The following is a 14562-nucleotide window of genomic DNA, read 5'->3' on the forward strand; positions in this document are numbered from 1 at the left end:
TGAGATTAAGATGATGAAAAATATGATTTTTTTTTCTGTGTCCAAATGAAATGAACCAAGTCTCTATTTATAGAGAAAAAAAAATCATGAATTTTGATATAAAAATAAAAAAATAAAAAATTAATTTGGACCGAAATAATTGAGTTTAAAGTATTAAATGGATAAAAATCCAACCGAACCAATCAGGAGACGCCACGTGGCGCCCCTTATCCAAAACTGCCTTCTCTCTCTTTCCATTCTGCGCGCCACTCTCCCTTGTCGCGCGTGCAAGCCACGCGCCTGAAGAGGAACAAATTGAAACGGGACGCGTGTCCCTGTGGGGGCCATGCTGCAGGAATTAAACTCTGTTGGAGAGTTTAATCTCCTCTCTCCTCCAACTCAATTTCAACACCTGTTTAAACACCCATTGTAGTGGTTTTGCATGTTTAAAACACCCCTTCTCAACACCCATTGCAGCTAGTCTTATCTTGAATTTGAGCTGTGTTACCAGCACGATAGGATAAGAAAAAAAAATTATTGATTTATTTTATAAAATATATTTTAAAATACATAAAATAAAATTAATAGAATATAAATAATAAAATAATTAATTTTTAATATATATGTGATTTTCTCACAGGGGTAATTTTGTAATTTACATATTCTAAAAAATCAAAATTTTACTAAAATTACAATATTTTAAAGTAAAATGGTTATTAAAAAATTGACAAATAGGGATATTAATTTAAATTTTATAAAAACTTAAATATAATTCTTTTGCAATAGTAGTTTTATTATTTACGTATGAGATATATCATATATTTATTTGGCTTATCTAACATGTATATATTATTGAGTTATTTATTTGATCATGATTCATATAAAAAATTAAACTTATGATTTTTATTTTAAATTATATAAAGTTATTTGATTACTTATTTATATTTTTTATTTATAAAATTCAAAGTATTACAAAATAATTTTAAAAAAATAACAATTGTTTTACAAGAGTAATTTTGTCAATTAAATATGTTATATATCTTATTATGTATTAAATATTGTGAGCAAGTATGTATTAAAAACAAAATATAATAGTTATCATGTTTGTTATCCTGTGTGCACCAAACACATGATATGATAACTGAGTATAACTGTTATCATGCTATTATCCTATCCTATCATTATCCTGTTTTATATCCTATCCTGTCACTATGCTATCCTGCGCACCAAACGGGCCCTTAAATACCAAGCACAGTCAGTGTAAATTAATTTGACTAATATGGTGGAAAACATGGTTGATATTAGTTAAAAGTGTAAATATTCTTTTTTTCTTATTAATAATACAAAAATAAAAGAGGTTAATGCTTAATAATATAAACGAAAAGGTGAAAGATTCTTTGATTCTATTTTAGTTAGAATCAACATAGCAAAGTGCTGAAAATTAATTTTTCCAAATCTAACAAACGCAAAAGGGAAGAAAGAAAGAAAAGGAATCACAAATTCAATTCCATTTCCCTTTTCTTTCCTTTTCCTTCCCTTTGCATTTCAAATTTCAATATTATTTTTTTTTTTTTTTTTGCGATTAGAAAAATCTGATATCATCATAATCAAGCACCGATTTTGTTTGATTTTGATCACATGGGTCAAGCTTTTCGCAAGCTTTTCGATTCCTTCTTCGGCAATACCGAGATGCGGGTAACCCCTCTCATCAATCTTACAATTTTTCTTTCATTATTCATTTTTTTAATTAATAAATAATTTAGTAACAATAAATGTCATTTTTTCCATAAATATGCTGATTTTGTGTGTGATTATTACATTTAATATAGATTTGTTTTCAATCAGTAACTAATAATGATTATGATTTTGTTTTGTTTTATTTTTCAATTTTCAATTTTTGATGTGGTTTAGGTTGTGATGCTTGGTCTTGATGCTGCTGGAAAAACAACTATACTGTACAAACTCCACATTGGAGAAGTTTTATCTACTGTTCCTACAATTGGTGGGTTTTATTCCATAAACTCATAATTAAATTCATTGTTACTTTTGTTAATATTTGTCGTAGATAGATATCTTGAACGCCGTCCACAAATCCTAACCTAACTGGCAGAAATGCCGAAATTGCTAGGTCGGACGCCATTATTGGGGTTCGAATCTTGTTCCCTCCACATTGTGTGTGAGTTTCCAATGGCTTGTCATTTCCTCAATGTAGTATGTACCAAACAAAATGATATATCTTGATTGCTTTGACTTGCACCTATGTTTAATTAATGCTATCAAAGTTGTTTTGGCTGTTGTAGTTAATGAGTTTTTAGCTTATGTTTGCTAGTTATCTACTTGGTTGTTGTTTCTTTGCCGGTTTTAATATGTTTGTGAGTGGAGTTTTTTTAGTACCCTCTTGAATGTGTGATGTTGATATTTTGTTGACGGGGTTGGTTTTAGTAGAAGCTAGATTTCTCGTGTGATGAAACACAGATTTCCCGTCTGTGGTTTTAGTGCAAATGTCTGTGGTTGGGTATGTATGTGTGTGAATTCAATGGATACAAACATTTCCCGTTTTGGTTTAGCTGAGGGAAATGATCACTTTGTAATGTGTTGTTTGAGACTTATATATTTGTTGCGTTGCAGGTTTCAATGTAGAGAAGGTTCAGTATAAGAATGTTATTTTCACGGTTTGGGATGTTGGAGGCCAAGAGAAACTGAGGGCACTCTGGAGGCACTATTTTAACAACACAGATGGTTTGGTAAGCATTGATTCTTGCGATTTTATGTATTTTATAATATTGAAAACAAAACTCGTGTCATTTGGTTTAGTAAAATTTTCCTATTTTTACAAGCATTCATATATTCTAATGTATTTAATGTTGATACGCAGATATATGTTGTTGATAGTCTGGACCGCGAGAGAATTGGGAAAGCAAAGCAGGAATTTCAGGTAATAAAGTAAAAAAAACTTACAATCCACACACACCATGTTATTCCCAGCTGGCTTTGAACTTATCTATTGATTACTTGCAGACAATCATAAATGACCCGTTTATGCTCAACAGTGTCATCTTGGTACTTGCCAACAAACAAGACCTGGTATGTGTATCTTGACCTGTTCTCTACTTCTTCCATCTAAATGACCTATAACATATATGGGTAAAGATGAAATCAAAGCTAAATCATGTGAATTGGTTGTTATTTTTTACTGAATACTATTCGAGTTAGGAGAATGTTCCATAATTAATGCATATACCAGTTTCAACAATGCATTTATACCAGTCATTTAAATAGTTGCAATATTTGGAATTTTGTTGAAATGATAAAGAATTCTGCACCTCTTGCATGTGTGTGCGTATCTAAAGAAATCCTTTTTATTTTTTCTCTATTTCAATTTCAATTGTTCCCCCTTAGGCATGGCAATGGGGCGGGGCGGGGACGGGTTTTGCCCTCCCCAAACCCAAACCCATAAAGTTCGGGTTTCCCCAAACCCATCCCAAATTCGAGTGGGGATAAAAATTATAACCCCAAACCCATACCCAACGGGGATCGGGGATCCCCATCGGGTTTCGGGTATCTCCATTACGTCTCTTTCCACATGAATTTAGATTATATTTTAGTATTTTTTTATTAAAAAAAAAGTTAAATGTCCAAAATTATTTTCTCTCAACAATATTTTTTAAATAAAGAAAAAAAAAATAGAGACAATGGATTGTTTAATACTCAAATTAAAATAAAAAATAAATATATGAACGTAATTTAAGAGATTGTTTAAGCGTTTCTAATTTAAAAGAGGTGAAATCTAAATTTTAGTATAAGCGGGGCGGGTTCGGGGACGGGTTTGGGGTGGGTATCAATGTACCCATTACCCGCCCCAAACCCATCTTTTGAAATCGGGGAAAACCGAAACCCAGTCAACTCGGGTTTTCCCCGTCAAAGCGGGTATGGTTTGGGTGGGTACCCGCGGGTTTGGGTGGGAACTTCCCCCCCCCTGCAGTTTGCTGTTTGTTTTTTGACACATTTGTGTAATTAGTCTGGTACTAAGTAGCACAACTGTTTTCCCCCGCCAATAGGCCACCACCCACAGGACCCAAGTGTATTTGAACAATATCATCATTTATTTACTTGCTGGTTGTTGACAGTAGCCTTCACTATTTTTATATGTAATAATTATTGGATGATGCATGATACATCCAGCAGATTGTGTCATTTGTGTGTGCGCATGCACGCGTATCTCTATGCACATGTACCTCCATGTGCAGACATGTGTAATTACCTCTATGATTAGCTGATAGGTAGGTTGTATCATAGGAGAAATCTGAAAGCTTCACAAATCTATACCTGCACCGTTTGTGTAATTCCTATTACCGATCTTCCATGTGAACATTTTGAGTCAAATTCTGATTTTGCAGCAACATCTATACATGATTTATGTTTTGCTTTCTTTCTGTTGTCTAAGTTAGAAGGAATAAAACTTGCTTTAGGACATTCCAATCTAAGTATAATTTTTTCAAATCTTGAGGGAGGTTAGTGTAACTTCATAATATTTTTTAAAATTCTAAGTGCACAAGAATTTTTTTAAACAAAAGCAGTTTTTATTTTCTTGATATTTATTGTTTTGTTTTTTCTTCTTGTCTTTCTATCATTCTGCTTGACCACAAAAAGCCTTGATACTTGTGAGACTGAGTTTTGGTTTTTCACATTTTGGTGGAATCTGTAAATTTTTGTAATGCACATTCAAGTTAAATTTGTACATGTATATATCACTTAAATTCTACATGCTATCTTCCCCATGTGAGCATGACTGACACTGTTTCCCTTCCCATTGTGCCAAATTTCATCAATGGAACTTCTATCTGCAAAAAACCCCGGCACTTATATACGATTGTTGATATCCTTGTATTGCTAGAAGCTGATCACTCCTCTTCAACCAACTACTTTAACTTATGCCGTATTTTGAGTCTAGTTATAACTGCAAATGTTTTCCTTTTCATTTCCAGAAAGGAGCTATGACAACAAGGGAAGTGTGTGAAGGATTAGGTCTCTTTGATCTCAAGAATAGAAAATGGCACATACAAGGCACTTGTGCACTTAGGGGCGATGGCCTTTATGAGGGGTTGGACTGGTTGTCCTCAACACTGAAGGAGATGAAGGCTGCTGGATACTCTTCATTAGGACTCGGAACTTCATCTTTCTAGTTTTTCAGGTTTGAACTATATGCATCTCTCAATCATCAGTTAGCTTTCAATTTATCATCTCATTACATTATAATGTATATTTTTATTCTCTTGCAGGTATTTTGGCCTTGAGATTTGGCGATTGGTGAATGTGTAAACTATGACCAGTTCTAAAATGCCGTGATTGGTAATCAAATTCTTTGGGTTTCATCTGAAACTGATGAAGATCATAGTGACTTTCTATAATTATAGAAGTTTGTACATGTCGGATTAACTAAATTCTGCTGCTGTATTGATACCCCACGTTAAGTGCACGAGTACCAGATAGAAGGTCTTGGATACCGGCCGGATCAGATGATCATTCTCCTTTGATTTTCTCCATCTTGCTCTTTGTGAATGTTATTTCTGTGTCTGAGACTGGTGCCTTGATTCTTAAAAAATAATGATTTTGACAATTACATTACGATCTTGTCACAATTTTATTTAGGCAGCGCTATCGTGTTATTATTTATGATTCGGTTCAGATTGGGTGGTTGCAATTGAATAATGAAAGAAAAATTGTTGCTACAATTGCTTTTAACTAAAAATGTTTTACTAGTATGAGAATTATAGCGTTTCAACGTAAAAAAGTAAAATAATGACGCAGGACGGAAGCGTGAAGGAAAAGTAAGCGCTAATCCTATAATAAAACACAGGTTCGCAAGCGACAAACCTGTTAGATAAGGCTCTGGAATCCACCAGATTTTCGGAATCCACCAGAAAGAGTAACTAATTTAGAATCCACTAGACTTCCGGAAATCACCAGAAGGAGTAATTTGGAATCTACCAAACTTGAGAGAAATCTCTGTATTTTTATTAAATCAAAAGGTTGCCTTCAAGGCTACAATAATTTAATTTAAATAGGAGTGAAAAATAAAATTAACAAATCTCCTAAAAGATTGTAAAAATAAAAACAACAAACCTAACTAAATAAAAATTACAAATTTACCTAAAATATAAAAATAACTAACTTAGGTGAAATATAAAAATAAGAAATCAACCTAAAATATAATAAAACTAAATCTAACTAAAATAATAATATACAGAAGAAATCATCCTACATCAGTCTCTCCTACCTCAAAAGAACTCGACCCCGAGTTCTCGTTTTGATAAAGAGTTTCCTTTGCAGGTTGACTCCTCCAATGAACAAGAGACCACCCTCCTGGATCCCATTGAATGAAGTGAGAGGACCTGTCTCGTGTCAACACATCCAAATGACCACCGGGGTTCCATTGCTCAAAGATAGCACACAAAATTGGAAATTTATCACAAAAGGGTATTTGACCCAACTCAGTTAACATGTTTGAGCTAGTGCTGAAACCATAAGATTTAAGGTAAAACCCGAATGGAACCCGATCTACAAGCAAATCCTTGAGTTCAATGTGACGGCTGTGATGCGGCGGTTTTGTTGAGATGGAAGTCGCTGCATGCATCCTAGTGTCCGAAGGTTCTAGTGGCGGTGAGGTTGTTGTCGGATTTCACACAAATACATCTGGCTTAGACGGAGCCGCCACAGGTAGGTTGACATCAAGTTGTGGATCGTCAGACTTGCACAAGACAATTTTTTTATCCTAGTTGAAGTCTCTTCACCTCCCTTTTCGGACACAACTTCTTCATCCTCAGAACTCGAGTCATCAGTAGATGGGTTGTTGCGGTTGTTGTCGTCGTTTCTGTTGTTATTGTTTTTATTGTTGTTGCAGTTTCGGTTGTTGTTAGCGACGTCGTCCCCCTTAGTCGTCAATGCCGTCAACTTATCCGACAGAGCTTTGACCATTATAGCTAAATCGGCAAGGTCTGCCCTCGTCACCATGGCTGATCACGTTAGGAAAAGAACAGGAGAATCCTGCTTTGATACCAACTGACGCAGTACGGAAGCGTGAAGGAAAACAAGCGCTAATCGTATAATAAAACACAGGTTCGCAAGCGACAAACCTGTTAGATAAGGCTCTGGAATCCACCAGGTTTCCGGAATCCACCAGAAAGAGTAACTAGTCTAGAATCCACTAGACTTCCGGAATCCACCAGAAGGAGTAATTTGGAATCCACCAAACTTGAGAGAAATCTCTGTATTTTTATTAAATCAAAAGGTTGCCTTCAAAGCTACAATAATTTAGTTTAAATAGGAGTGAAAAATAAAATTAACAAATCTCCTAAAAGATTGTAAAAATAAAAACAACAAACCTAGCTAAATAAAAATTACAAATCTACCTAAAATATAAAAATAACTAACCTAGGTGAAATATAAAAATAAGAAATCAACCTAAAATATAATAAAACTAAATCTAACTAAAATAATAATATACAGAAGAAATCCTCCTACATCAAAAAAGTACTTAGGGTGTGTTTGTTTCGGGGATTAAAATTATAATCCTAGGATTATTTTTCCTTGGAACATTATTGCTGGGAGTATTATTCCTATCAATGTGTTTGGTAAATAAATAAAGTTCCTTGGAACATTTTTAAAATAAATTCAATTAACATTTTAAAATATTAAAATAAAAAAATAAATGAGTTAAAAACAATGGGAAAGTGGGGAGTTATGGGTGGTTACCTCTTATTCCCATGGGAATATAAGATTCCCACCATTTAACATGGGAATGAAAAGTGGGAAAGTCATGTGTAATTTATATTCAAAGGAATAAAAAATTCCTAGGCATAATTTTTTAAAACTTGAAACAAACATAGGAATTAAAGATTCCCAAAGTCACATTCCTGGGAATAAATTTATAATCCATGAAACAAACACCCCCTTAAGAATAAACAGAGATCTTATTCCCAATATGTGACAGCAAGAATACAAAGAAAAAGGAGAGAGGATTTTGTGTTTCATTATCTTCTTTTCACATCATATCTTGGACGAGTGCAGGTTCCCTCCATTTAGTGATATTTCCATTTAGACCATTAATTGCATGGATGAATGCCATGTGTAAAACAAATATCCAATGGTTGAGATCATGTACCAAAATATTAATAAAAAATCAAAAGAAAAACACCGTAGCACATTCGTCTTTCCATCTCCTTGTATCACCCAGATTCACCGTTTGTGCTACGTTGCTGCCGCCGAATAACTTGTTCATGTTCGTCGTCACCGTTTGCTTTTGATCCAAACCTACCGCTTCTCCTAATTGAGAATAACTTGTTCACGGTGTATTGAATACCCTTTTCAAATCTTGATGCTTCTAATTTGTTTCAAATTGTGCTCTAGATTTCTTTTATACCATCTTTTCTTTGGTTGTTTGATTCAAAGTGTGATTTCTTTTATAAAAAATTAGAGTTGATACAACAATATAACACTTGCTGAAGAATTGGAAGCCAAATTTGATTTAAATTAAACAGTAACTGGTGAGAGAAGACCATGGATTAAAGGGGATATTTAGAACTGGAATTGGGAGAAGACGAAGGAAGAAGAACGGAGAACTAGAATTTGGAGTGAACCGGGTTATCACGGCGGTGATGAGTTTGATGAGGAAGAGGATTGATCACAGAAGCGCGCTACTGTGTTTTTTATTAAACAATATTAATATTTTGAGACCTGATCTCAACCGTCGGATGTTTTTTTTACACATGGCACTCATCCATACAATCAATGGACTAAATGGACATATCATTAAATGGAGGGAACCTGGACTCATCTTGGACCTCCTTTATAACTGTGTCAGTATGCGAAAATTATTGAGTCTAAATTGTGTAAAAGCAGAGCCGAAGGTTACAAATTCCATCCAAATAAAAATGATAAAATACAAGAAAATATAGATCATTATGATTATATTTTAAAAGGAACATATTTGAGTAAAAAGAGATTATGAACTTCAAATTAAATTGCTAAAGAATGGACAACGATGAATTGATCCAAGTGGTAAGGGTTTTGGGCCCCTTAAGTAAGTGGTTAGAGGTTCAAGCTCTGACTCTTGCATAAGAAAAAAAAATGGTTGGAAGAGGAGAACTTCCGACGGAGATTAGTCACTATTGTTAAATGGCGGTGAAAACTTCGTACTAATAAATGGTATTGTTAAATGGTGGTGAAAACTTCGTACTAATAAATGTAAAAAAAAGTAGCTAAATAATGATATTTGTCAAATTTTTCTACTGATAATATCAGAATATATACAAGAATAAATATCAAAATATTAGGCTCATACTATGTTACTCCTAAAAAACATTCCTACAATATCCATCAGTCAAAGACTTCCTCATCTATCAATCTATAAACAAAGAGATTACAACTTCTATAACACATATTTATCATTATTTATCTTAATGCCCCCCTCAAGTTGGCACATTAAAATTGTAAATGCCCAATTTGTTGAGGAAATAATCAAAATCTGGTTGTTATACTGAATGCCTTGAGTTGCTTTTGCCTTTTGCAGAATATGCAGCAGAAACTGAGCAGGGCTTCTGACATTCTAGCAAGTGTTAGGAATATGATTCTTCTAAATTATTCCATGCCATGCCAGCATTACTTATCAAGGAAACTGCATGGTAGCTTTAAAATCTCATGCCAAATAAATTTGGATCTGCAAAACAAGTTGAATACCATACCAGACAGTGGCAGTGAGTGTATGAATTCTCATTCAATTCAATCCAAATGTGAGACATTTGCAACTATTCCATCATCAGTGCACAAATCATCAGCCAAACACCTATTTCACCATCTCTCATCATTTATCCAATTATTTTTCTCTTTTGGTCCAGTAGGACCGTCTTCACCATACAGCTCCACTGGAAACTTGTCAAACAAGTTTCTCATTGAATGCTGAAGCATGCGAGGAAGCTTATTGATAATCTTATCCAGCTCAGTTTTTGAATCATAAACAATTTTGGGACCCCACTTTCTCATAAACTGCAACCAATTAGGCTCATCGACAACATTTTCTAGATATTCAGCTGCAACAACCTCGTAATGGATACTAGAATCCAAGGAAAAATTACTACGAACAGCATCGTTCCTAATGCCAAGACCTAGTTTTGAAGACCCTTGGATATAGGTTCCAGGATGAGGGTAACTTGCATGTCCACATTTTGACGAGTAAACAATAGCTTTATTTCCATCAATATAATCTAAGTCAAATGCGTCCACCCATTCGCCGCCACTGTGCTGTGAGAAGTATATGCTATAGAGCTCTCCAGCAAAGTTGCATATACGAAGCGTGTAATGCTCCCAATCGCCAACATGCTCGCCGATCTTGCTCAAAGGTATATCCTTAATTCCAATTTTCAGAGTGGCTGGTCCGTTGAAGGGAGCAAATATCCACATTGCTATGTCTGTAAAAGTCCCACCAAGAGCTGGCTTCACATGAACATAAAGCTTCGCACTTTTTAAGTCCCCGTGTTTGAGAAAAACCCTTAGATCATTGTAACTCGGCAAGTCTATCCAAAATTCGCCATCATTTGATCCTCCACACGGTAAATTTGAGCCAGCTTCATCAATTACCTCGCCTTTAGGCACACCCTTTTGGTACAAAAGGGCTCCATGGTTGAAAAACCAATCAACAGAAGATGGCAAGTAGATTTCATCAGGGTGAAAGAAAACAGTAGGGCCATAATGATTAATAAGTGCATGAATTTGTTGCAAATCAGGCATTGATGGTAGCAAAGGATTTAAGTTCTTCAAGCATGCAATATGATCCTCTTCTCCGTTGCTCAAACCACTGCTGCAAATAAAAGTCCCAACAGAAACACCTTTTCCTAGCATGCCACGATCGCAAGGTCTGGAGCTCCATACCTGGAAGGAAAACTCCGGATTTCTAGAACCAACAGCAAATATTACACGGTAAGGTTCACATTTGTCAGTGAGGTCGGCACGAACACAACACATTTCATCCAACTCAGGCTTGTTGGGTTTTTCCGTAACAAAGTAGCCAACCGCCTTGTAACCTTCAGGAGGTTCAGGTAGCCAGAAGTAACCACATCCACTTGAAATTTCCAGATTGTCAGGTGGATTTGAACTCCAAACTAACTTAAAATCAAGGGGTTTCCTCAGAGGTGACTTTTCCTCATTAGTTTCGGGCAATCGAGTCCCTGTTTCCTTTGCGACAAGTACAAAACCCCGTAAAGGCTTGTCACTGGGTTGACAATAATGACCAAGGATATGGAAACTGTTAGGTATTTCCACAGGCTTGTAGAATATAACAGGTTTATTTGGGTCTAGTATAGCACTGCTCCAAATTAACTCAAATCTTGTGACCTTGAAAACTTCTATTTCACCAAGATTCACAACTCCTGAAGCAAAACCTTGTCCTGTAGTGACAGACAGAAAAGGTTGGTTTAGAGAGGTAAGTTGTAAATTAACAAAAGGAAAAGCAAGTTGTAAATTTCAATTTTAAATAAGCTACTATGTAACAAAAGGACAATATATTTTTTTTTTAACCGATCCATTCCGGATTGACCGGATTGGTACAGAAGTTGTAACATGGGAAAACCGGCGGGCATCTCCCTCAACGCAAGCTGCATTGTTCGACTCCTATCTATCTTTGTTTGGGTTAAAAGCGGTAGATAGCCTGTTTCCTATAAGTGGTAGATAGCCTTTTATAATCGGGGACCGACATGCTCCACCGGCACAGGCCTACCACGCTTTGCGCCTGCGGCGTTTTCGCCGGCTGAATATGGCCACCACTTGGGATGGGAATGGCTAAGCCCATATGTATCATGAGTAGGAAAGTAATAATGCCGAAAGAGCAACATAGTTATCAATTTAATGCTTAAGAAAGTAATGCAGAAAATTCACAGGGCAAAATACTTTGCACAAAACAACATTCACAAACAAGCAACACAAAAAAATATTCTTATAGATACATAATAAATTCACAAAATCTACGTTCACAAAATGAAAAAAAAAAAAAAAAAAAGCCAAATAGTTACCAAAAATGGAAAGATGCCCATGTGTTAAAAATGCAAAATTGACATTCCTATTATGAAAATATCAAATTTTTTTGGTGACCCACAAAAAAAAATTAAAAAAACCTTGAGGCCATTGAGGGATTGGTGAAGGAAGAGAAAAGATTTGAGGGAGAGTGGAAGACGATTGAGCGGCGACTGTAAATGGATTCCTACGAAAGCACGTGGAATCAAGCATCTCCTCTACTCATAGATCTCATATGATGATGATGATGATGATGACGATGATGATGATGATGATGATGCACACTTCAAACATCATTGTTCCTCAAGGAATCTACTAGGATCATGTTTTGCTTCTATAACTCCCTTTGTTTTGAGATTAATTAATATTAATATAATACTAATGCAATGGGATTTGGATCCTATGAAGTATGAACATTTTCACCCAAGAAAAATATTTGCATGGCTAATTTGCAAAATAAAATAAATTTTATGTATTTGATTATTTTGGCATAAGCTAATTTGTTGGAAATTAGTTTAATAATTATTTATGGAAGACATGTTTTTTCGTATATACTTATCTTATAAAAGAATTATCAAGTGGACACAAGAATTTGGTCATACAATTTACAGTATGTTTGATAAAAATTAGAAATAAAGAAAAATACTGTTTATTTTTAAAATAATTAATTTTTTTTATGTTAAATAGTTTAGTGATTAGAATTATATGATTTTAAGGTGAATAACTGAATGTTCGAAGTTCGAATCGCGACTCATGCACATAAGATATGATGTTTCAGCCAAATGAGTTAAGCGGACATAATATGTATTTTTATGTGACCGTAATGTGTTTGAATGTTTATGACAATCAAAGATCGCTGCACTTGTTGAACAAAGATCGCTGCACGTCAAAACGGTAAAAAGCGCTCAGGATGATTTTTGGGTCTATAAATAAGCCTTGAGAAGTCAGTTTTGCGCATCCAAGCTTATTGTTAATTTATTGAGCCAGAAAAATCACTTATTGTAAAAGTGCTTAATTTCTCACATAGAGGAATAAGTGCAGAATTTTAGTTGTATGTTTGGAGCTTTTTAATTCAATTTCCAGCAGTCTGCAATTTACTTTCAAGTGCTTTGTACCAGATTTTCACGTTTGGATCAAATTTATTTCTATTCAGAGTTAATCTTTCAGGTTCTTATTGCTTTGGTTTATTTTAGTTGATGCAATTTGTTTACTGTTCCTCTGTTTCATGGTATGCACGTTAAGTTACAGAGAGCATATTTTAAGTTGTAGTATTTAGTTACTTGATTCATCGGTTCGATTTATAAATTTTATTTGAGAAAAGTTTAAGACTCTGTTTGGTAACACAAATAAACTAGCTTATAACTTATTATATGAGCTTATAAGCTTGTTTCAAAAAATTAGAGGTGTTTGGTAACAAGCTTTTTGTACTAGCTTATAGCTTTTTTTCAGATGCTATTTCAAGTAGCATTTGAGCTTATAGCTTATAGCTTTTTACACTTTATTCCACATTTACCCTTTAATTTAATAACTACTCACTCTAAAAAATAAACTACCCACTATCAATTATGTAATTTTATATTTAATAACCACTTTAAAAGCTAATTTTACCAAACACTTTAATTTCAATAAGCTAGCTTTTCAGCTATCAGCTATAAGCTAGCTTTTCAGCTATCAGCTAGCTTATAACTTATTTTTACCAAACAGACCCTAAGTCACAGGTTTATGCTTTCCATCGCCACTTAAAATTCCTCACTTAAAATTGTTCCCTGTTTCAACAATGAAGTATGAATTCATATTTATTTACAATATTTATCATGTCTGAATAGGTTTTTATAGAGTCCGGAATGTAAGGATCGTCGTATCAACGGTATTCCACTGAGTCAAATAAACGAATCAAAACGTTATCAATTAGGAAAAATTCAGTTTTCAAAAAGGTAATTTTAAGACTATAGACACGCGCAAGAGCAGGCGTTTATATGCTTAAAATCCGGTACACGCGAGAGTTGACGGTACCTTTAAATTAATTTTTCTACCTTAAGCAACTTTTTGAGTAATTAAAAGTAATTATTTTCATAAAAACAGATTTTTTGCGCCGTAACACGTTGGACACGCGAAAAGCGGGCAGTTAGATTACGTAGTAAAATCTATTTTAAAACTTAATCTTTTTCTACAAGAAAATATTTTCTCATTATTTTCTCATTATAAACATAAAAGACAACTCAGTGAATTAATGGTCAATGAGAGTTTCACTCCGGGCTCTTGCCTTTAAAATTAACTAGTATCCGGACCCGTGCCAAGCACGGGTAAAAAATATATTTATAAAAGAGTTAAAATGTTATGAATAATTTGGTGGATGTCCATTAAGCATTGGCTCATTCCACTGACCCATTATATTGTCCTATAAATAGGACTTGTATTGTCATGTAAACACACACCTTGATAAGAATAATACAATCTTCATTCTTTCTCTCTTCTCTTCTTCTCTCCTCTATACTTATATATTATTACTATTACTTATATTTC

General features: G+C 34.4%; 2 protein-coding genes across 2 annotated transcripts; one reads left to right on the top strand and one right to left on the bottom strand.

Moving 5' to 3' along the window:
- The first annotated feature begins 1339 nt into the window (after positions 1-1339).
- LOC123916852 (ADP-ribosylation factor 1-like 2) lies at positions 1340-5604 on the top strand. The gene is made up of 7 exons (XM_045968417.1): positions 1340-1674; positions 1891-1981; positions 2608-2723; positions 2855-2914; positions 2998-3063; positions 4965-5170; positions 5259-5604. The coding sequence occupies exons 1-6, from the start codon at positions 1618-1620 to the stop codon at positions 5160-5162; spliced, it is 588 nt and encodes a 195-aa protein (XP_045824373.1). The 5' UTR covers positions 1340-1617; the 3' UTR covers positions 5163-5170; positions 5259-5604.
- A 3643-nt stretch (positions 5605-9247) lies between these two features.
- On the bottom strand, positions 9248-12569 carry LOC123915748. The gene is made up of 2 exons (XM_045966966.1): positions 12141-12569; positions 9248-11417 (listed from the first exon to the last, which is right to left on the bottom strand). The coding sequence occupies exons 1-2, from the start codon at positions 12250-12252 to the stop codon at positions 9826-9828; spliced, it is 1704 nt and encodes a 567-aa protein (XP_045822922.1). The 5' UTR covers positions 12253-12569; the 3' UTR covers positions 9248-9825.
- Between the last annotated feature and the right edge of the window lie 1993 nt (positions 12570-14562).

The sequence above is a fragment of the Trifolium pratense genome, linkage group LG3, assembly GCF_020283565.1.
Source record: "Trifolium pratense cultivar HEN17-A07 linkage group LG3, ARS_RC_1.1, whole genome shotgun sequence".
Classification (NCBI taxonomy): Eukaryota; Viridiplantae; Streptophyta; class Magnoliopsida; order Fabales; family Fabaceae; genus Trifolium; species Trifolium pratense.